Raw genomic sequence first — 24,514 nt, 5'->3', positions numbered from 1 at the left:
CAAATTTCTACCCATTCAGCACTGGCATTTTGTGATGAGGTGTTTATCAGGTTAGGTCAATTTGAGAACTTCAAGAGGACTGTCATTAGACCCTAACTGAATTGGCTACGTTAGAAATAAAAACTAATAAAAAAACAGAATGAAAGTTCCAAGTTTTCTAAGAGTGCTAGATTAAGACCTTATTCAAGAAATAATTTAGAATTTGTGACCTATTGATGATGTTTTTAATTGTTTTTCAATCAATCAGGAATTGATTTGATGAAGCCATTTTCAATTCTTGTGAATAGTTGTGAAATGGTGATAATATCAAACAAATGGTGGTAGTGGGTTCTAGTCTCAGAAAGCATATGACAGTCCGGTGATCTGGAGAGTCGCAGTACATGGGTAAATTTGTTTCATATGACATTTTTTGTGCTCCAAAGTTGTGTTTGAAAAATCTTTCACAAATAATTTGTCATCTGCTTCCACATTTTATGAAAATCATTTGTTTTATTTTTGTGAAAGTTTTGTTCTCAAGTTATCAAGCAGTCTACAATTACTAAATAATTCCGTTTTTTTTTTTTCTCTAAATTTCGAATGTTTTTCAATTGATTTACTTGGTTGCATTTAATGGAATTTTCAAATTCTTAGTATAATATAATCCCATGAAAACTTGTAATTTGAATTCAAGAACAATATTTAACAGTTATATTTCAAATAGTTTTTTATCTTTTTGGAACATAATTTTAGTTTTCATTTGCAGAACATTGTTGTTGAGCTTGAATGATGTTCAGGAAATGATTGTGGTCTGGAAAGTATTGATGAGATTCGTAAGGATTTGGAGTTGAAAGCTTCTTAACTGTTTTGACAATTTTATCAGTCAGGCTTTGTTGATGATATTACATTTACTGCACTAATCCACAATAATTCAAACCTGTGAAAGGCTGATTTGTTAATTTTGATATGTGTTTCGTGGTTTTTGGTTGGAAAAAATGAATGAAATGTTGATGTGGTGTTTCTTATAAAGCTATCAGATTAAAGTTTCTGTGTGTTTAATAAAGAAAGAATAAAAGAAGATTTAGTTGCATGATAAGACTAAATAAACTTTAAATTGCTTTCTTGAGAAAACAAAATGATCTCAGAGGTATTCTAAAAAATTCAATTTATATTTCATTTCAATTCCTATGATTTTTTTTTCGTTTTCGATTTGTCATGAATTCTTGAAGTTTGATTGAGGTTAAGTCAAGTAGGTAGGTTCTAGTTTATAAAACATTTCTTAAGATTTAGTCTTTTTCTTCCAGTGTGCCTCTGAAGCGAATGTTTTTCTAATTCTTCAAAGCGTTTGAACTTTTGAAAAAAACAAATACCTGGAAAGCTTTCAGACATTTGGAATAAACTCTGATTACTCTATCAATCTTTTCATCAAAGTAAAAGTACATGAATTTTCGGATTAGGCGGAAAAGTTGTGCGAATAGACAAAATGGTGGATAAGTGAAAACATTTTGACTGCTGGATATACTTCTCATTTTTTATGGATGTTCCACCCAGGATTGTTAAAATGTCGCGGCCAATACAAATGACATATATGACATATTCAGCACAAAGTTTTAACTACAATTATCAGTGTTATACCAACCATTATCCTAATCATTATCCTGCATCTGTTGAATATCCATTGGATAACTATGTCTATAGGTAAGTTTTTCCAGTCTTTTAAATTCATTTTGAGATAATATATTTAAGGGTGGACACTGAAGTTGCATTTTATGAGAATTAGAAATGATAACCTTTTGGTTCCTACATACATGAGGTTTTAATTAGCTTCAAGGTGTACAACTTTGTTTCTAAATCTGGCATTTCAAACCTGTAAATATGGCAGATGATTTTAAATATTGAAAATAAAAATCTATGGGTACTATAAATTTTTTTTTTCAAAATGTGCAAAATATTTTATTCAAGGCTCTGCAATGTATATTTCTTATGGATCACATGGAGATCTTTCAACTTCAAGACATAAATGAGACATTTTATCGTAACGACAGGATCAGTGGCAGCCCAGTCTTCCGAGACTGGGGGTACATGTAGGGGGCAGACTGACTCAATGGGGAGACAAATGCTGAGGCAGAATTCAGATTTGGCTACTCTGTGGTGGTGTCATAGTCGCAAGCCTCTCAAGGATGGTTTAAGTGGGTTCTCTCAAGAAAATTTAAAAAAAATGAATTGATTTTGTGCATTCAGACACATATTTTGGAGAAAAAAGGTAGAAATTTAGATTTGTTGAAAATAAAGTGTGGGTACAATTGGGGATGAAAACCACTTTTCTGGCGCCGGCACCACCACTGAACAAGATTAATGCTTTTAAGCATGAGATCTTTGATTCCAAACATTAAGGGCATGTTTGACACTGTCAAATTCATAAAATCTCCCTGGTTTGAAGCCAGTTTGGATGTGACCATTCCACATACATTTGCAAAAAGTTTTCAAAACCCAAATGAATTACTTAATACAAGTGAACTTTGAGGAACTTTGTAGCTATGAAGATGCCTGGCCAGTGTAGAAGTACAGTACTTTGTTTCAGAAACAATTTCTACTGCTAGAGAGTGTAACAAGTGCACTCCTCCCAGAGATCTGTAACCAATAATGGTTATTATAAAAAAGGTTAATGGAAAATCATTTCAAGATGACAAGACTAGAATTACTGCCATTGTTATTTTACATCTTCATCTCACTTGACTTAACATTCTTCTATGAACTTTCTGCTATTTATTTAATATTTTATACCTTTCCCCTTATTTATTATATATGTTATTATACATACTTATATATTCCATGTGCCACTCAGTCGGCCATATTGGATATCGGAAACGATCTCACTTGAATATAGTGTGGCAATTGTAAATGCATTGATGAAGTTCAAGGCCCTTAAGGCCTCAACAAAGAGAAAAGCAATATGCCTGTCCAACTGCATTTGTAAATCAAATGAAATCCTTTGTCAAATGACTGATTAGTATTATGGTCAAGAAAAGATTTGATATTCAAAGTATCAATTTGATTGAAGTCTTTCAGAGCAATTTGTTGTAACATATTAAAAAAAAACTGGTCTCATAATTCACTGCTGCCAGATCTTTATGAATTTACTGGTTTCTTAATTTAGGATATTTTATCATATTTATAATATGAGAACGATTATTTCGGTGAAATTGACATTTTATACAGTTATTTATAGAGATTGTTTAGGTTTGGAATATAGATAAGGTTGACCACCCATTCTGTTCTGCAGAAAATCAGAACGACTGCTTTAAGTCTCTATGTGAAAATTTTTCAGGAGAAGGAAAATTCTTTTGTAACACTGAACAAAGCAGATTTTTTAATGCAATATTTTGTTTCAATGGAATCAATATGTTTCCTAGCAGTTGATTGATACTTAAACTTAAAAGCGTCCAGTAAAAAAAATGGAAATCACCATAGAAAATTGGAGCTTTGCATGCCAAAGGGATGTAATCCTATAGGATATTTTTCAACAGCAGATAACAATAATGGTCTAGTAAATCAATTCTAGTAGTTTAAGATCCCTAGTACATAATTGTTTATTCTGTAGAAAACTTTTTCTATTGTTGATCTTCAAACATAAGATACATTTGAAATTAAAGACATTGTAAAGGGGTTTCCTAAAAATTGTATGTGTATCAGGGACACTTTTAGCTTCAAATTGCACCATTCCAATTTTCAAACAGATGTTTGTGGTTCTTGCAATTCCACAAAAAAGAAGTGTTTTATGATGTAACTAATTAGTGATATCATCAAACACTTAGTTTTGTTAATGGAATTGCAGGAACTACAGACCTCTGAAGATAAATTGAAATGGTGTAGTCAGTGTCTCTGATACACATAAAAATTTTAGAAAACCTCTTTACAATCTCTTTATTCTCTATCAACTGTTTATGGAAATAACTAGAAGATTGTATGACTTTAAGCTACATGATAGAGACTTAAATCTCCTAATCTGAAAAAAAAATCTTCTGTGAAGAAGAAACATCATCTACCATTTTAGAGTGGGCTCTTGAAAATTTCTTATCTCAAACCATTGATGTGAGTGCATTAATGATCTCTTCTCAAAGGCGTCTGCTGCATTCAATAAATGGAGCCATTATGAAATTCAGTAGCATTCTGTTGCCATGCATTTACAGTTGCAGCATTTGTTCTGTAACTTGTTCAATTTCAGAGATAAGAGGCATCAATGTTCTCCATTATCTATTGAAACTTGACTTTGAAAACCTTGAAATAGAAAGTTTATTTTTCCTTATCATTTTCTAGAATAAAATGAGAGATTGTTTTGAAATCAACATTTAGAATTAAAGAGACAGCTTCATTGAATACATTTTTTTCTCTTCTGGCCATTTTGCCAAGTGAGCTCATGTTCTCATTTTGTACAAAATAAATTTGATGTTAAATATATTCAAGAAAAATGGCAATGTTTCGTATCATGTAATTGTCTTATGGACGACTTCAAATGTAATCCTTGATCTGAAAGAAATTTTTATAAACAACAAGTTTAGGTAGTTAAACCTAAGGAACAGAATTCAAAGAAGAATTTTGTCAGATCGTGGATGGTGAGTGAAGTAATCTACTGAGGTTACATAGTGAAAATTTTCAATTGATTGGTACACATAGAGCTATGCATAGTGTATATTTTCTGTCCATTCCAATTATTGATAATTTCAAACAAGATCACAAATTGTTTTATCGGAGCCTTTTGAATACCAGTTATCCCTTTAATAGGTAAGTTGGAATAAAGATGGAATTGATAAGGCAGACATTAGGCCAAGATGAACACATAAATCAAGTTTGGAAAAAGATTTTGATAAAATTTGGTTATTTCAGCTGTAATAATATTTTTTTTTATTTAGATTTCTTATAATCAAACCATTGTCACACATGTGACATTTCCATGGCAACGCCTTTTAATTTCCTTGTAATGGCCATTTGTGGTTGATTTATGGGCTAAAAATATGCAATAAAGGAAATTTGTTGCATTTTTTCAATAAGTGTCTTCAAGATTTCTCTAAAGAATAGAATTCATTCATTCATTTATTCAGGCATGCATTGTGGGAATAAAAAATTTGCTGAAATTTTGTTTAACTTATTAGATCACCTGATCGCATAAATTATGATGAGACATTGACTTATGCAATACATGTAAAGGTTTTTTTTAATGGTTCATCCATTCATTCATTCATTCATTCATTCATTCATTCATTCATTCATTCATTCATTCATTCATTCAGTTTGGTACCAATATGTTTATCTCTTAGCTGCTATTAATAGCAGAGATAACAGACTAGGTATTAGAAACTTGACCAGTGGTCAGTAATAGATTGACCACAGGCTGTCTAAAGATAATTAATATACTATCATAGATCATATTTCAACTTTTAGAAAGTAGGTAAAGAGGTAAAATGATTCTTTCATTAGTTTCATCTGTCTATCTTCCATCCTCAGTAAAATCATTAAAAAGAGTCAAATACTTATGACTGTCAATGGTACTGCCTTTCCGAAATATTCTTCTTATAAAAATCCTTCATGCACAGTCTTTGTTGCTGATTTTGAAGATGACGCAGATCTTTAGTAAAATCTGTGTTCCCACTCTTCTGCAACTAGATTATCGAGTTGTCAGTTTGATATTAGTCGCTGATTGTTCTTTCATCTGTAAGACAGAGAGTCATATTCAATCAGTTTTTTTTTCTGATGCATGATCCGCACATGATTATCGCCATGACCCACTTGAGACACATGCCTGCAGCCGGATAGTGAAACTCTTGACAAGACTCTAGTCCGCGACAAAAATCACAGACCATGACCGTTTGTGTGCCCGCAGCATTATTAAACGAAGATGGACAATGCAGCAAATTTTTAATCGAATACATTGAGCCATGTCAGCAACTGGGATAAGCCCAATCTTTTCTGGCTTTCTGGATTATGTTTGCTTGCAAGCTGTAGCACTTTTATCTGGTATGAACACCCATACTAGTTTTTAACCCATTCTGGAATAGAACACTAAAATTGATAGTTAGTGAGCAAGTGCTGCACTACAGTTACTACAGTTATTTTCTGTATTAATATCAACCTAAATCCAGAAGTCTGAGACCATAGACTATTAGAGACTTCATTCAATCTCTGTGAAGAGTTCCTACTTGACTTATCAATCTCCTGGTTTTATACTGAAGATCAGTTAGGTTTATTTAATAATCTAGCAGTATTTTCAAGTGTTGAATTTTCTGATCGTGCTAGTACATCAACTTTTTAAATGGTTATAAATGATGAACGGTACTTGTAACCTTTGGGAATTTCATTAGATCAATATATACTGGTGAGAAAGTTAATGCCTTGGTATCATCATACTCAATATCAGTAAGAAAGTTTTAAAGCCACTTTGTGCAAACATTTTGATAGTTCGGTTGCTGAAAACAACTCCAACATATCTGCTACATTAATCGTTAAACATTGAAGAAAATACTCATCTATCACTTAAATGTCAATATAGAGAATTTAATAAAGCCTGCTTCATCAAAATCTGGCTTCCCAAAAAATTATGAAAGCGTTTATATTAAAATGTCATTCTATTTATGTAAATTGCTACATCATTGTAAGAAACAAGCAAAAGACTTTTCTGTTTTTGAGAAGGGAACTCTTGATTTTAAATTTTACATGCGTAATGTTACAGGCTTCGGCAATTGGCAGCCTATTTGACTATAGCTTAGTTGACTTACAAATTACATTCAGCCCATGGGGAAAAAAACAGCTTATAGTATAAATTATAATACCTAAATTAAACATAAAATGGGAGGTAACGTAACTTTAAATTGAAACAAAATCTCAAATGAGAACTTCATTAAGTTGGATATGTCACGTAAGGGGAAAAAAATATTAATGTTTTCACAATTAGTGTTGGAATTTCTCAACTTAAAATCCTGGCTTAATCCAGTTAGAAACGGCAATGTAATTTGGGTGGCATTAGTAAGTCTTCTTGATGATTCATTCTTCAATTAGTTATCTTCTGTTTCTGATCAATGAAGATTTTTTTCACTTCTACTCAAATGAGGAAAAAAAAATAGAGTCAAAAGTAATTACTTTGATATTGTTTTATCTAACCAGTCAGATGAACATTAAGCTATATAATGTTTTAAATTCACAGAGGCTAAGATTGTCAGTTTGTCTTAAGAATCTTGAGCTATTTTGATTCTCTTTCAATGTCCACTTCAAGTATAAAATAGTGTTCTAAATTTACAGATAAGATGTATCACAAGGATTTCCCTCCATAATATTTTACATCTCTGTATTAAGTATGTAAATCTCTGTATGAAGTATGTAAATCTCTGTATAAAGTATGTGTGAAGTATGTAAGTCTCTGTATGAAGTATGTAAATCTCTGTATAAAGTATGTGTGAAGTATGTAAGTCTCTGTATGAAGTATGTAAATCTCTGTATAAAGTATGTGTGAAGTATGTAAGTCTATGTATGAAGAAGGTATGAAGTTTGTATGAAGTATGTAAATCTCTATATGAAGTATGTAAATCTCTATATGGTTAAGTATGTAAATCTCTGTATTATGTATGTAAATCTCTGTATGATTAAGTAATGAAGTATGTAAATCTCTGTATGATTTAGTATGCAAATCTCTGTATGATTTAGTATGTAAATCTCTGTATGACGTAGGTAAATCTCTGTATGAAGTATGTAAATCTCTGTAAGATTAAGTATTTAAATCCCTGTATGATTAAGTATGTAAATCTCCAAATGAAGTATGTAAATGTTGGCCAAATTGCATTTGTAAGGGGGTATCAAGCAGATCATACTATATGATTACAATTTGTACAGTATTGTTAATTTAGTAAGTTTTAAGAAACTAAAATAAGGAAGATCGAGAGTCCACATGACTAATACTGGTATTCTAAGAAGCAAAATATAGTTTATGATGGATTTGTACCGATAAAGAATAGGAGCATTGTAAAATTGCCATTACATTCTTAAAATCTGCAAAGAAAGGTGTGTCTAATAACTCAAATAAACCAAACTGATCCAAAACTGATAAGCTAGTCAGAAGTGTTATTTTGATGTTTAATAAGTTAAAAAACACAGACAATTTTCTCTTTGAATAATATTTACCTTAAAAAACATGATGTTTATATAAGATAATGATATCTAGGTTATACACGGCAAGTAGGTGAAAAGTCTGCAACTCTGTTGATGGTACCATTTGGCCATGGCAGACATTCAAACTACCATTTGGGTATGTGGAGCACCAAATATTTATCTTTACATGGAAATTAGTATTTAGATCACTAGACAAAGAGATGAAGGTCTTGTCTGCTTGGCCAAGCTGTTCTGTGTTTCTGCCAAAAGATTTTTCGACTTCTCTTGTTCATTGGGGTAACTTAAATCATTAGTTAAGCTTATTCCTCAAATCTTACAGGCTCCATTTTCAGTTCCAGTTCCAGGTTGGCAGCATGAGATGAACTCTTGCTGAATTCTTGAGGCAAAATATAGTGTTTAGAAGACTTGAAGCAAAATGACTTGTTGAGACAGAATTGTATTAAATTGAAGTGTTCATGAACTGTTCATGTAAATTCTTTATGAACACTATGTTCGCACCTGCTTAATCCGTATTTGTCTTGATGTTATCTTATATTTGATGGTTATATGATAGTAGTGATATCATATCCTTACTTATCATGTTAGTCAAATCAGATATATCATATATTATATACCGCATACAGATAATCATATCACATATATCATAACTGCACAGATTCATATTGACATAGTGAAGATAACAGTCTATCTACACAGTGAAGTCAGATAGCTGTTATCTAGTTTATGGCACTAGTAGTTAGTCCTGAAATATTTTCATTCTCAGGAAGGGTTAATATTAATTTCTATGATAAACCACGGTTGGGATTCCATATACTTTGACCTTTAATTAACCCTGTCAGTAATTTATGGCACCATTTTCAGGGGCAGCTATAAACTAAATAAAATATTATTAGTCTCTGTTTTTAATGCCCCTTTCAAACCATATTCCTGAATAAAACTCAAATGGAAGGCTTCATTGAGATGGTTGCTTCTGAACAAGTTCTGTTTGTTTCAATTCTTGCTTAAATCAAGCGGTACATTTTGAATTGTGTCTGCACCTACTATTTATTCAGCACACATTGAACATGCTCTAAACTCTGTTTCAACTTGTTTTATTGAATGCCCGGTTGATTCCATGAATCGTTGACTAATGACTGCAAGTGTAGCAAAATTACCCTATTCACATGTACAAACATGACCTAGCACTAACGAGAAAACAATTCTTATTTGATTAGACAAAAACATGAATAAACTAAAGATGAAAATTCTAGCATTTTATGTTACCACCAGCCCCATCAATTTCACCAATGCCAAGTCCTGTTCAGTGTTTTCAATTCTTTTTTTTAAACGCTGACAGGGGCATAAATTATCTTGTCAGTCATGCTATCTTTTTTTTGGGTTACTTCACTCATTCTACTTATATCTAAATCAGATTGTTGCAGACATGACTGGTCAATCATTAACTGTGAATGCCCCAGTGGTATGTTGATGTATATGTATATTATGCCAACAGGTGAATTTTATAAATCCTGATATTATAAGGAACCCTAACTGACATCAAGTTATGTGCCAATGTCATATTTATAACATGTTTAGATGAGATTAGATAAACCTGTTAACCCTTTTAATTTGGTCTGGAAAAGTAGGTGCTGTAACACAGTTGGCCAACTATGACTTGGATGTTTGTACCACTAAGAGATCCAATGCTGTTTATTTATCTTTTGTAAATCAGTTCATGATTTGTCAAATGGGCACAGCGTTCCAAGATCAATCGTGCACCTTCTTTGATTCTATACTTACACTTTCTAAAGTTTCAGTTTCAAAAAGTTGCTTGTGGGACTGTTTCTGCGCCCTCGAAAGTTGATTGAAATTTTTACCCACACCATGCCAGACTGATTTAGCCTTGAGGCTTAGATTTATAATTTACACCCTAAGCCAGTAAGATCTGGTATGAAAATATACACCACATGCTAATTTGTGAAATTTTCCCATCTTTTGATGCGCGCGAACCTTCCAACATATGTAACATATTTAATGAACAAGTACAAGAGCGTAAAATTAAAGATAAACACCTTAAAGGCAAATTTAAACAGGTGGATCTTGAAATTAATTTCATCTAAATACAAGATTTTATCATAATTTGCACCACTTCTGTACAGATACACAAATTCACAGCTTTAACAACTACAACTGTAAGTAATTATTTTTGTCAGGTCCTTCTGACATCATATGATAGCAGATGACCTAGGAATTTCGAATTTTCAGCAGAGCAGAAGTAAAGGGGTTTCCTGTTGAATAACATGCTTTTGACAAGGGCCTGAAAGTTGAAACAAGTTTGAATCAATTTGATATTTTCGGCTGAAGTGACAAAAGAATTTCCAATCTCATCTTATAAATGAAATGAAATAAATGGAGTTTTATGTCCTACTCTTCTGCACCAATATCATCTTAAGATTCAGAATAGATCTGTTTTTTAAAAGTGGAGCATTTGATGCAAAAAGTAAGCCAAAAAGAATAAGCATTCTTGACTTGTTTCTTGCACTAAAGTAACACCACCATGATAACCAACTAAAAAGAAAAAGGTCAGAAGTGATAATATTTGCACCAAACGGCAGTGCAGCAGAAGTCAAACATGTTTGAAGCAGAAGAAAGAAAATGTTAAACATGTTTAGAAGTATGTTAACAACGACTCTGACACAAGGCATTACTAAAATACTATCTGTTTAACAATTTGTTAGATTTTTCTAACATGAAACAAATATTTTGACATTAGCCGTCCAGATTGAGAACTTTTGGTTTGATAGGTTTCAGCTCTTTTCATTTGAAAATCACAAATGTTGGTGCTCAGTGGGAATTGATGCATGTTCTCCTACACCCAGGGGTTTTCAACCTCTTTCTTTCTATTACCCATTCCAGGATCAGTGATCAAATACATTCCCCTATAAATTCTTACTATTTCGTGATTTTCTCTTAAATTGCCCAGCATTCTTATCAGTTCGGAGAAGATAGCCTGACTGAATAGAACGATTTAATTATAATTGTCAAAAAATTTTATGTTAGACTACAAATCTCCTCATTTCATTCCAAAATTTTAAAAAAGACCCCAAGCGTAAAAAAAATCCTGCCCTACATCCAGATAGATTTTACCTTTGAATATCTTTTGGAAGTTTGAATCAAGCTTGAAAAGATTGCCTTGTTGAACTGGCAAAATTATTCAATATTATGATTTTGAATTTTAGTGTTTGCATTTCGTTTTTTCATGACATTGCCAAACTGGCATCTTACACCATTGTTTTAAACGATTTGTTTCAAGCGTTTGTGTTGCTGTGGAATGTTTCACTAGTAAGCCAAGAAAAGATCGCTTTCAGCATACCTTTAGGAGACCATAATTCGAGGGCTGACAATGTTATTGTATACCAAACAATTACAAGTAATTTTGGTATTAAACATAAAAAGTCACTACTTTTTTCCATCATAATTGGTCTCCTTTTGTTACAAGTGAATTTTTTTTATGAGATTACAAAAATGATAATGAGCTAAATCTGTCTACCTTTCATATGATTATAGATAGACCATAATGCTTCAGGTATGAAAATGGGAAACATATGTTTTAAAGGTAGCTGCACCTTGGTCTGTCATGGTGAAAATTTCAACAGGCCAAATACTACAGTAATATTAGGTTAATGACTTAGAATCTGACTTGGTAACCCAGTAATGTAAAAATGAATTGAAATGAATTGAGTTTTAAGTCTTACTTTTCTGCACCATGTGGACTAATAACTACAGGAAATGCCATGCCGGGAAATTTTACCAGGAAAGCGGCATTAGCCTGCTCTTTGTCGATTTCCAACTGTCAAGGGATCTTTAACGTGCACAGCCTGTAAGCACACAGGGCCTTGTTTTATTGTACCATCCGAACGACTATAGAAACTTTTTCCATGTCAGTCCCTCTTACCTGCATCACTGACAGGGGGAAACCGGGTTGAAAAATTCGAAGGTATTATCTCGACCTATGCCAGGTTCAAACCATGGACCTTCCGGTTAGCAAGCAAGGGCCTAACTCACTGAGCCACCGAGGCTCCCTAGTAATGTTTAAGCTACCTTTCTTGATTATTTCAGTCAAACCAATAGTAAATGAGTTGGCATCTCTGTGTAAGATGATTACCAGGAGATTTGCCTAAAAATTAATCGATAATACCTTTGAAACTATAGTTTTTTCCCATGAAATGAAAATGTCTGAACAGTTAATTCAGTGGTTACCTTCAGCCTCTTCTTTCCAGAATAACTAATGATACTTTGTGATATTGTTTGTCCATTCGACATCATTTTAGATAGTCTGAATATCTGAACAGTTATCTAGAACATACCTTTATAGGCCTTGGTATAGTTATGACTTAAAAACATCTTAAAATAAGGAGCAATGAATTATAAATTTGTTATCAGCTCATATCATATCTTTAATATTTCTGTACTAAAGACATCTGGAGAAAACATAAATAAATATAATACTCTAGAGATACCTGATCTTAATGAACAGGAACAACTCGGAACACGAACAGCTTACATATAAAAAATAAACAAATAATGAATTTATACATCTGTTTTGTTACGCGTATTTTGTTTCACTTGCATGCATGTATTTAAAATAAATAGTACATCAAGATTTGCAGTTGGCTTGTTTGTTATTTATTATATTTTAGGTTATTTCACCAAATTCAACTATCTGTATACCGGTATATATGTAATTATACAGTATTCAGAAGTCCAGTGTGCTTATTAAAGATCCAAACATTCCAAATTAAGAAGAAAGCAGGATATAGCTGCAATAACATGTGTACACAAGCTAACTGACTCACACTCACACTCAAACTCACACGCTAACTCAGACTCAGACTCAAACTCACACACAAACTCACACTCACATGCTAACTCAGACTCAAATTCACACACTAACTCAGACTCACATGCTAACTCAGACTCACATGCTAACTCAGACTCAAACTCACATGCTAACTCAGACTCACATGCTAACTCAGACTCACATGCTAACTCAGACTCAAACTCACACGCTAACTCAGACTCAAACTCACATGCTAACTCAGACCCAAACTCACACGCTAACTCAGACTCAAACTCACATGCTAACTCAGACCCAAACTCACACGCTAACTCAGAATCAAACTCAAATTCAATAAAAACAGATCATAGCAAATTCTATCCAAATCCTTAGCAATATGCTCTGCATATTATATACATGTACAATGCAAATTTACCACTTTAAACATTGAAAACCTTTCAAATTTATAAAAAAAAGATTGCAATTATCTCTTATGTTCAAGCATTTTCTTATGAAATGTAGATTTTTATATGCAGTTTTAAGACAAATTTCAGTTGCATATTATCTTATTTTTGTTATTTTTTTAAATTTTTCAGAAAAAAGACAGATGACAACCAATGGTGGGAATTATTTGATCCGAATACCTCCAGATTCTATTATTATAATGCCAGTAGCCAGAAAACGGTCTGGCACCGACCACAGAATTGTGATATCATTCCATTAGCTAAATTACAGGTATGGTCAAATTTCACTTCATTAATAAGATAATTGGCTAAATGTTCCCTAATGCCAAGTTAATTTTATCAGATGGAGACTGAGCTAGTTTTCATAAGTTAAAGGGATGATGCCACTTGCCAGTTATTTTGACGTTTCCTTGCTGACAAGGGGTCCGTTTGATTCAGCCTGCATAAGTCCAGATGTCACCCTTGGAATTTTCAATCTGTTGGAGGAGCAGAGGGACAGACATGGAAGAAGTATCTACTTCTTGAGATAGAACAGTAGACAGAGGCCCTGTTTCGAGGGACTGTGCAACGATCTTTCAACATTAGCAATGGAAAAATTTAGACTTATGTCACTATTCCTCATTGCACACTTCATTTAGTCCACGACTACTTCATTACTAATAACCATACAATGAATTTTTAAAGTAAATTTTTAAGAGTGTCCTTAACCGATCTGACATATTCAAGCAATAAAAGTAAAAAATTCATAAAATACACATGTACATGGGATTTAAAAATGTAAGGCGTTGTCCCTTTAAAATTGCCGAGCTTTATCTTGCAATTTTCTGGGCTAATGAGTTAAAGTTTTAATCAAAGATGGCACCAGAGGCTTTTAACCAATTATCAAATCTGCATGAAGCCTAGGTTACAATGAACTGATTTAATACTTGAATGCAGCTAATCATTAGAACCCTCAGTTTAACACAAGATAAGGTTTCTGTTATGCATGGAGAATCATATTGCATTTATACATGATTTGCATGGTTCATTTAATACTGGTACACACTTGTTATAATGCCTCAGGGTCTTAGTGAAGTTCTAATGAAATTTCAATTATGATGGGTTTATGATTTATTTTGGTACTTTTCTTAAAGGGACAGATTCGCCTTTATTGGTGTTTGGTTCAGGTCATCAATATAATTATGTAAATAGGCTTCAGAAATACTAGATGCATAATTCCTTCAAAAATACCTCAAACTGGGAATTTCACTTTCTATTTCTATATGTACCTCTTAAAATAATATTTCCTTGCCTCGATGATAATTAAGCTTAAAATAGATTAGCTTATGCTGTTTATTTTGGATTTGTTAGTATGGTTTCCCATATAATACTGGTACATGTATGATGCATTCCTTGAATATGTGATTCAAAGTCATAATATATACTGCAATATGGGTGTTTTCGAGTGGACAGGTACTCTCAAATAAACAATGTTGTATATCTTTGAAGCTGGTTATCTCAAAAGAACAGTGGTGACCATTTCAAAATTTCTAGAAATTGTCATTCAAAAAACAATTCAAGATAGAAACCTGAAATTTGGAATAAATATTCTCCATAATGTTTCAAACAGAATGACATTCTTTGATTTTTGATAAATGCACAATTATGAAAATTATAGTCATTTAAACTGAGCAGTTTTAGAAAAAAATTGTTCCTTTGACTGCAAGTGTTTTTTTGTTAAAACTTTTTCCATAAACAAATAGAAATTTTGGAAATATCATTCCATAAATCTCTTTTTAGCAACCAAAATAAGCAATTTTCAAAAAACCCATAGTGGTTTAACGTCTTTGATAGAACTGAAAAACTTAACAAAAATGTTTTCTTTTAGACATTAAAACAAAATACAGAAGTTCGTGAAGCTGATCAGCGCAGACGTGAAAATTCTGTGAAACGTGAAATGGGTACACAAACACCAGTTTCTACACCAGTAAGTAGATATTTTGTATCTTCTGTTTCCAAGAGTAAATCAAGGGAGATAACACACTTTTGATGAGTAGTCTGTAATGGAATGTTTCAATGATGAAATATCAATACAACTGTTGGCAGTGGCATCTGCCGACTTCCATTTAATGCTGCTAGGGATTTTACCAGTTAAATAGGAAAAAATATTACCAGAAAGAAACATCAAACAAATATGATTGGATAGACATACATATGTACTAAAGTATGATTTTGATTTTATGAGCTTTTTGTCAGAAACATTGTTACTTCTATATATATAGAAACGCTTTTAAAGCAATAGGTGCGCAATTGTTTTGACCGATCATACTTTAGTCTCAGAAACGGGGATTTTTTAGCTAAGCTAATCAGTATTGGTGTTCACAGCTCACCGTCGAGTCTTCATATCCATGTGTGTCCAGAATTATCCACGTTTGAAAGTTAAAAAGACGAGTTATCTTTTTTTGAGACACTGCCATGTACAGAAAAGACATACATAAAAATAAGAGAAGAAATTCCTAGTTTGAGATATGTTTGAAGGAATTATGCGATTTTTGTAAATTTCTAGTACTTCTGAAGACTATTTACATGTATTCAAGTCTGCAATCAACTGAGCAATATCTTAGAATTTGTTGAAACCAGGTCCCTTATTTTTTAGCTAAAAGTTACAACTGGTCCTATATTTACATGTATGTAATGTTCAGTTGATAAATTATGACACACTTATTGACCTATTAAGAAACAATCTTCAGTGTATTATTCATAAACATGAAGAAAGCGTACTTAGTTCAGCTAATTGCCTAAATGTCAGTATGTAATTACGGTATTAAAGGATAATTTGTAATCCTTCTTGATATTTTTAAAAAGTCTAAAAAGAGTGTAGTGTATGGCATTCTGTTGTCCTTTAACATAGGGTTAATGGGAGAGGTGCGCCATTTTTTTGACCAATCATACTTTTGTCTCAGAAATGGAAATTTTTTAGTTAAGTCAATCAGTGATAGTGTTCACAGACCATCAAAATTTGAGCCTTCAAATCCATGTGTGTCCAGAATTTTTGCCATATATAGAAAAGACATCTTTAGAAATAAGAAAAGAATTTCCTAGTCTGAGATATTTTTGAAGGAATTATGAGATTTTCGTACATTTCTAGTACTTGTTAAGACTCAAATAATCATCAAAATGATATATCTGTCCCTTTAAGAGAGCAAGAGACCGTTTCATAAAGGTTTCTGTAAGGATATATTCATCATTTCTTACACAATTACTAAATTTGGCATTTATTTCATAAACCATGGGTTTACTGAGCAATGAGATTATCAATATTTTTAACACAACTAAAAAGAAAACAAAATTCCCTATTTTATATCACATTTGCATAAATTCAAACATAGTGTCAAATTGAGGAAATTTTAAAAAGTTGTATGGAAGGAATTAATTGTAAAATCCAGTGAAAATTACGTTAGGTAAACGTGAGTTATCTTTGAATAGAAATTAAATGGTTTCTAATGTAATTATTAAATTGGGCATTTTAAAAATAGACAAGATGACATTATTGCAGGGAGGACAATTTCTGCTTTTCCTTAAATCTTTTTCTTGAGCTTTCGCATTTTTTTTTATCCTCATCAAGGGCAGCTTGTTTTAATATTCCAATATTTTGAGGAAAGTTCATTGAGCAGAATCTAAATATAGTCTATAAATTTCGAAGATCGTCTAAAAGATAATCGAATTATATCCTCCTTTCTTAAAGGGACAGTTGCGCCATTTTTATTACCAATAGTACCTTAGTCTCAGAAACAGGAATTTTTTGGCTTAGCCACCATCGAAATTTAAGCCTTCAAATCCATGTTTGTCCAGAATTATCTGCGATTGAAAGTTAAAAAGACAAAGGGCCTTTTTTTGAAACACTATCAGAAAAGACAGCTATAGAAATAGGAAAAGAAATTCCTAGTTTTTAAAGGAATTATGTGAATTTTCGGACATTTCTAGTAATTCTATTACTACTTACATACATTCAAGAATCATATCAACCTCCCAAAATGGCGCACCAGTCCCTTTAATCCTTATTTCGACAGCTTATTTGAAAATTATGTTCCAATTTCCAATATTTTGAGGAAAGTTAACTTTCATTAAAGTTCATTGAGCAGACCCCAAAATACTTAGTACGGAGAACCTCAGTTTTCTTGAAGCTAAGTTTCAAATCTGATAAATGTCTTGGCATTGTAAGATTGCTGAGCATTTATCTGAGAAAAATCAAAATTTTGGGATAGATTCATTTTTTCAAGAATGATTTTCTTTTTCCTTTAAGGCCAAGTCATTAATTACCAAATCTAAAATGTGATTTTTGTTTTGTCTTGAAATTCAAATTTTTCATGTGTATTTAAGAAAGGAATCTGTCCAGTAAATTTTTTTTGACCAATTCCAAAAAAAAATTCATGAAAATATATTAGATTTGCTGAAACCTTTGCTATGAAATTTGGTGTGGCCTTAAATTATGAGTATAATGTGTATGGTACCAGTAGGTCAGTTGGTTAGACAGACAATGACAGGAAGCCTGGGTAGAGTTTAGGTCGTGTTCTAACTAATATTGTTGTTTATCTACCTTGCCATTCAGTACAGTTTGAATTTGAATTTGAATACAAGTTGCAAGGGTCATGGTGTTAAGAAAAATTTCATGGCAGACACACTCATATAAGATTTTTGATTTAGGATTCTTGGACCATGAATTGTGAAGAATAGGTTTTCTCAGTGTGGCTTTTAACATTTTTAAAGGTTTTGGTATTTGGATATTGAGTCGACTCAAATTTCATGGAGAATGGACTCATAAAATCACTTGCTGCGGCTTTTGAGTTCTTAACTATTCACTTGTGGTGCATTGCTCCTTTTAGCATGACTTTTAACATGGTCGAAAGATTTTTGTATGTGGATATGGACTTAAATTTTTCATGAATGATGGACTCTTGCTGTGGATTTAGAATTTTCTGCCTATATATCTGTGGTGCATCGCTACTTTTAGCGTGACTTTTTCATGGTGTTTAGTGTGTATGGTGTTCTGACTTCTGCTAAGAAAAATATTTTACTCTACTTTATGTCCATTTGTTGTTGCGTTAAAGACTTTTCCTTGGCTAAAAACTAGCAGTTCAAGAAGATTTTTTTCTGCCACCATGCAGTAGGATATCATTAAAGCACTTGTGATGCAAGTGATTTTGTGCATCATATTCATAGTAGCTTGTGTCCTGTTATACATATGAAAGTTCTCATGAAAAATTGTGTCAAATTATGATGTCATACAGTCAGGATTATTTTAAGACGTAGATATGAAAGGATTTCAATATTTGTTGACAATACTACAGGAAGGAGATTCTGTCAACATTTGACTTTCACAACTGTTCTATGATTTGACTATATAGGACGTTTAGTGTAATGGGATGATTTAAATTATTTTTATGCTGTAAAATCTAATTTTGAGACTAATTTTGACAAAAAAAATTGACTATCAAATTTGTGAACACTATTTTATCTTAAATGAAAAAATGTTCATACATTTTTTGATTGTATTAATGGTATTGTAAGCAGACGACATTTGTGGAATTATGGGTACAAGTGCTGAATTGATAACTATGGATGCCTTTTATGGAGTGTTAGTGCCCTGGCTCAGACAAACTTCAGATTCTTATGTGTTGAAATGCTGTGTTGGAGTTTTTCTGTCAACGGCCATGTTGATTTTTGTTATTTCTTTTCTTTTTTCAAAGCGTCGTGAACATAATAGAAGTGGATCTCTGAAAAACACCAGCCAAACACAGAATAGCCCAAGAGTTTCACGAAAGGTAAGAAAAGAGTTATCTTTGGATTATTGCTGAGGAATTGCAGTGAACATTTCCCAACTTTTGCCATACAAAACATTTTTGTGTAATGTTAGGTGAAGCTAGAATATGGAAGAGCCAGAAAACTTTCCTTGTTTCCCTTGAGCTCTGATTTAGAAATTTAACAAATTCACACAAGAAACTACAAAAGTTATTGTTTTTTGAATCGAAAGGATGAATCAATTATTTCGTGCCTGATTTTTTGAATTTGAAATTTTTGTAAATGAGATTTTTGATATAAAAGACTAACAAAATTAACTTAAAATGTTGGTGTAGCTCAAAAATAATTTTTGTTCAAATTCAAGATGTTTTAGTAAGTTCAATCAAACAGAAATTTCACGAATAACGAAGGGTTGCCTTTAACCCTTCACCCAAAATCATTTATTAGAACCACATGGTGGTGTTATGCTAAAGTGACATTTAACGTAATATTTATAATTATACATAATAAGCTTTTAGACTTATTAAAACTATACACATAATTATACATAATATACACAAATGTTTAGGTACAAACTGAAAGTAATATTTGTTCCTCCTTGATTTGTTATGTATATCTACTAATAATATAGTTCAAAATGAGAAATTACTCAATGCATAAGCGCATATTAAATATTCTTTTTGCACAATTTGGTTTTTCAAGTTCATTTTGATTTGCCTTTAGAAATATACTTTTTGAGTGTCCATTGTATTTCAAAAGAGGTTTCATATCCCTTTTGTTATCATGACGACTCAAGAGCACAGTGAAAAATTCAATATTTGAGTGTTAAAGGGATAATAAAGAGGTTTTCTAAAATTTTTATGTGTATTTGGGACACTGATAGCATCAATAAACACCATTCCAAATTTTAGTCAGTTGTAGTTCCTGCAATTTCACTTAAACTAAGCCTTTTATGACGTCATTATCACAGAGGGCTTTATGTGAAAGAAGCAAATTTTGCAATAGTGATGTCATCAAACACTTAGTTTAAAAAGTTTTAAAGGCATAACAGACTTTCGATTGAAAATTGGAATTGTGCTTATAGATGCTATTAGTATCCCTGATACACATAAAAAATTTAGAAAACCTCTATACAATCCCTTAAGAAGCAAGGAAGTAAGACAAGTTTTTGATATATTTCAGATTCGTTACGCTCGACAAGATTCCAACTCATCACACAGTAGCTCTAGTCGCCAAGATCATGTTAATGGGGAACAACACAGACGTAGGGGAAGTACTTCCTCCCAATCCACATCCAGTAGTTATCCACCAACAGAATCACCAGCCATACCACATATCAATAGAAGAGAGTCTTTCGAAATGCCTAGTAGAACTGTCTCTGAGTCCCCTAGACCTACTCGGTCTAGATCCTTACACAAATCGTCTAGTGCTAGTGATAGTAGCAGTGCTCACAGTCGTCAAGGAAGTGGCAGACGTTATGACTCGGATCAAAAAGATGACAATTATAACATCACACCACCAGTATATCACCGACAAGGCAGTTTTTCAGATCAGTATCATCGTCAGGGAAGCATTTCAGAACAAATAGCTACCACATATGACCAAGATGGCTATCCAACTACTGTAAGCTATGTAAGACCAGACAACTACTCCCAGGATGTGCTCATGACCCATGAAAAACTTTATAGTCCAGACCTTCGTGGACAAAATGAATATTTGGCTTTTAGTCAAGATATTGTTAATCAACAAGGCAATGTTAGTCCCATTCCACAAAAGCCAAAACTGAGAGCTTTCCCTCGAACCAATCCAACATATGTTCATCGTACAGCTCCACACAAGAAGCACAGTTTAGAGTCAGGTATTCCTGGCTATGACGTTCCATATCATGACCACCCTCTTTCAGCCAGCATGGGAATCCAGACTTCACAGTCATATACAGAGAACCCTGAAGCTTACATGTATTATCGTCATGACAGATCAGACAGTGACACATCACATTCCTCACAACGAGGCTATTACGTCTTACAACACGATAGACACGACAGTCAGGTTTCACAGACATCACGCAATCGAGATCTTTCGGACAGTCAATCATCACATGGATCCACAAGGAACATGTCAGACATTCATTCTTCTCAAGGATCTCTACGAAACCTTCAAGACAGTGCTGTGTCTGTTCATGATAGCTATTCCTCCAGAGGTTCCAATAGAAGTATGGATCACAGTATGTGCCACGATCGCTCTGGAAGTAATTTGTTACAGAGGTCTCTGATACTCAGTGGTTCAGAGGCCGAGAAAGATGGAGATTATGCTAATGTTCCTGCTTTACCACCAAAAACCACTGCTAGTACCACCATGTCTAGTTTATACGATCAGCATATCTATAGACAGATCTCGGCTGATAAAATTCCTGATTATGAAGGTAGGTTTGTCATTATTAGGACCTTCAAGTTATTACTTCTTTTTATGAAACATATATGTAACACTTACTCAAGACATGCAGAGGTGGAAAAATGACAATTTCCATTTTGATTAGTTATAGACTTGTGGTACCTTTGACAATTTCACAGAAACATCAGTCAAGTCTGTAATTCTGAATGCAGACATAAGGAAGATCCCCTTGACATATCTAGACATCTTGATCATATTGTCCATATGTTTATAGTGGTATAAATATTTAAAAAAGGAAGCTTTTTTTGACATACCTACATCCTTGAAAAGTTCATTCCCTTTTTGATGCCAGTAACTGTTACATTTATTTCTATTTTAGTAATAGCTGATCAAGGTTTTGAAGAATCAGATAGTAGCAGTATTTTCTCCACATCTTCACCTCGTACCATTCAGCCATCTCCTCCACAGCATCATCATAGTCAATCTTCATACTCTTCTGTACCACCACCTTCTGGCTCCCCTCAACCACCAACCACAACTCATAATATATTCCAACCATCAGCTCAACAGCAAATGATAGAGATGCAGATTGCATCTACCCATAACATTTTCCAACCCTCAGCTCAGCAACAGATGATAGAAACTCAACATGCATCCTTACGCAGAAAGAAGATGGCAGAGAAAGGTGATGCAAACACTAGTCCTGTGATGGAGAAGAGTCAGAATATACCTATAGATATTAATCAGCAAAGACCACAATCTATGGTAGTTGGTTCCCAGTCAGATTCTAATAACATGTCACTTAGTCCCAGTACTGGTTCATTGAATAGACAGGTAGGTTTAGTTTTAATAATCTAAAATATTATCCCTCTAGCTACTAAAGTAGCTAAATGCAATGTAATGATGGTGAAAAGGAGTATTTACTTGTGTGTCTTGTGTGGAACTCATCTCACTGGTTTGGTGGTAAAAATTGGTGGGTCCAAATTTCTATTCAGTTGGTTGAAATGTCCAGAATTGTAAGCAGACTCTGAACCAATGACATCAATCCTGACAGAATTTATTGAAGTTTGTGTATTACATTGTGACAATATGTCAAAAGCTGAGCCTTCATTGTGATCAATGGATGTTCATATTACATAGGGGTGTGGAATAGTTTGGCAGTGCTTATGCTCTTTCTGCAGACACATGGTTCTGTCATCTTCATAACCAGGATCTTCCTTATTAATTTTGTCAGCATGTTGGCTTAAATTTCTTAATTAGAATTTAGATATTATGTTTTCAATTTTCTCTGTGTGATTAGAATTCCCTACTTCGGCAGAAGTCCTGGACCAATCAAAAGATAGTGGCTGAAATATCAACGTACCAGTCCTTCTGGCTCAAGGATGGAGTATCAATACTGAATCATGACCCTAAGGACTCAAGATGGAGAATTCTCTCTAGAATGAAGCTCACAGCTAATGAAATTTCATCATGTCTGCTGACATTTGAGTTTTTTCTACCAAAAATAAAAAATTGCTACAAATAATATCCTTCATGCGTAGGTTTAGATCATAAAATAGCCATGAAAAATCATGATAACAATTTTCGTAAATCGTGGTTGGTGAGTGATGGATTTGAAAAGTCCACATGAAAATGACCTTTTCATATAATGATGATATTTTTATAAATTTAGTATTTGTAAAGTTCATCACATCAAATATAGTGATAGAGGTAGTTTGTCTGTTCTATGTCATGAAGGGTACACACTGCAAATTGAATGGGATGTTTTTTTTAATATGAGAATGGTTGTTTTATTGTGTTTCCCATGGGAAATTTGCCAAATAATCTGGAAATTGAATTTGGATAAAGATTTATGGTCTGTCTTTAATAAATCTTAGGGAAAGTTTTGACTTGAAGATCCTGTTGTCAATTGTAATTAGCATCCTAATTATGATTCTCACAAATTTTAGGTTTCAGAATTTTGATTGGTCAGAATTATTGTATTAATCCAATCATTAACTTCAGAGATTTTTAAGTTGCTTGTTGCTATGGTGATGTTTTTGGATCAAAATCTCTCAACATTGTCTATTCTAAAATAAAATTTGCAATATTTGTAAAAAATGTCACAGGAAGGACATTTTATATCATATTTAATGCTTTTGTTGTAGACCTGGAAATGCTTCACCATCTGTTTTTTCTTCTTCAGAAATTACCATCAGAAAGCGATATTGAGAATTACGCTCAACAACATATGAATAGACATAAAAAAGGATTATTTGGAAAGAAAGTTTCTATAAGTAATATGCTGACATGGTCTAAGGTAGGAAGATGAATACTTCTTTCGAATTTCATTTAATTAACAGGTAACCCGTCCTACATGGTTTAGATAAACCTTTAGGATCTTTGAAGCAGGTTTCGCCCTGTCACTGATGCAGTTTAGAGGGATTGACATGGAAAGTGCAAAGTCGGGACAATTAAACAAGACCATGCTACATGCTGTACATGCTTAAGATCTTGCAAGACGCAAATGCTGGTGAACTGACAAAATTCCCATCACATGGTATTTTTAGCCCAATCACCAGGCACAGAAAGTGGATGGTTAACCTTCATTATTAACAATATAGGATCATAGGGTGTCCTCACATGGAATACTGAATTATGCAAATAGCTTATATGAAAATTATGAAGAAATCTTCTATTTGCTGTATTGTGTAATTTTTAATTTTTCAGGACCCTATACAGAAACCAATGTTACGAACAAATGATAAACTAGCTAAGAAGGAAGCTTGTGAAGTTTTTAAATATATCCTTTTATATATAGGCCTAACAGTTTGTATCATTTATCTGACACAATTTCTATAGGAAGGTATTTTAATAGAATTATAACACTTGGTTGTCCTTGTTGTTGACTGTAATTATCTACACAACATACCTATCAGAGGGTTCACATTGCTAA

At 32.9% G+C, this 24,514-nt stretch overlaps 1 protein-coding gene across 1 annotated transcript; it reads left to right on the top strand.

Annotated features, from left to right (window-relative positions):
- Window positions 1-1,537: 1,537 nt before the first annotated feature.
- Window positions 1,538-24,420, top strand: LOTGIDRAFT_171934 (hypothetical protein; the record flags this gene model as incomplete). Its single annotated transcript, XM_009048503.1, has 8 exons — window positions 1,538-1,674; window positions 13,543-13,681; window positions 15,278-15,376; window positions 19,137-19,211; window positions 20,371-21,610; window positions 21,959-22,413; window positions 23,765-23,878; window positions 24,289-24,420. 8 exons carry the CDS (start codon window positions 1,538-1,540, stop codon window positions 24,418-24,420), a joined length of 2,391 nt encoding a protein of 796 aa, XP_009046751.1.
- Window positions 24,421-24,514: the final 94 nt, after the last annotated feature.

The sequence above is a fragment of the Lottia gigantea genome (genome assembly GCF_000327385.1).
Source record: "Lottia gigantea unplaced genomic scaffold LOTGIsca_123, whole genome shotgun sequence".
NCBI lineage: Eukaryota > Metazoa > Mollusca > Gastropoda > Lottiidae > Lottia > Lottia gigantea.
Note: the sequence above shows the minus strand (reverse complement) of the source record. Positions and strands in the feature narration are given on the sequence as shown.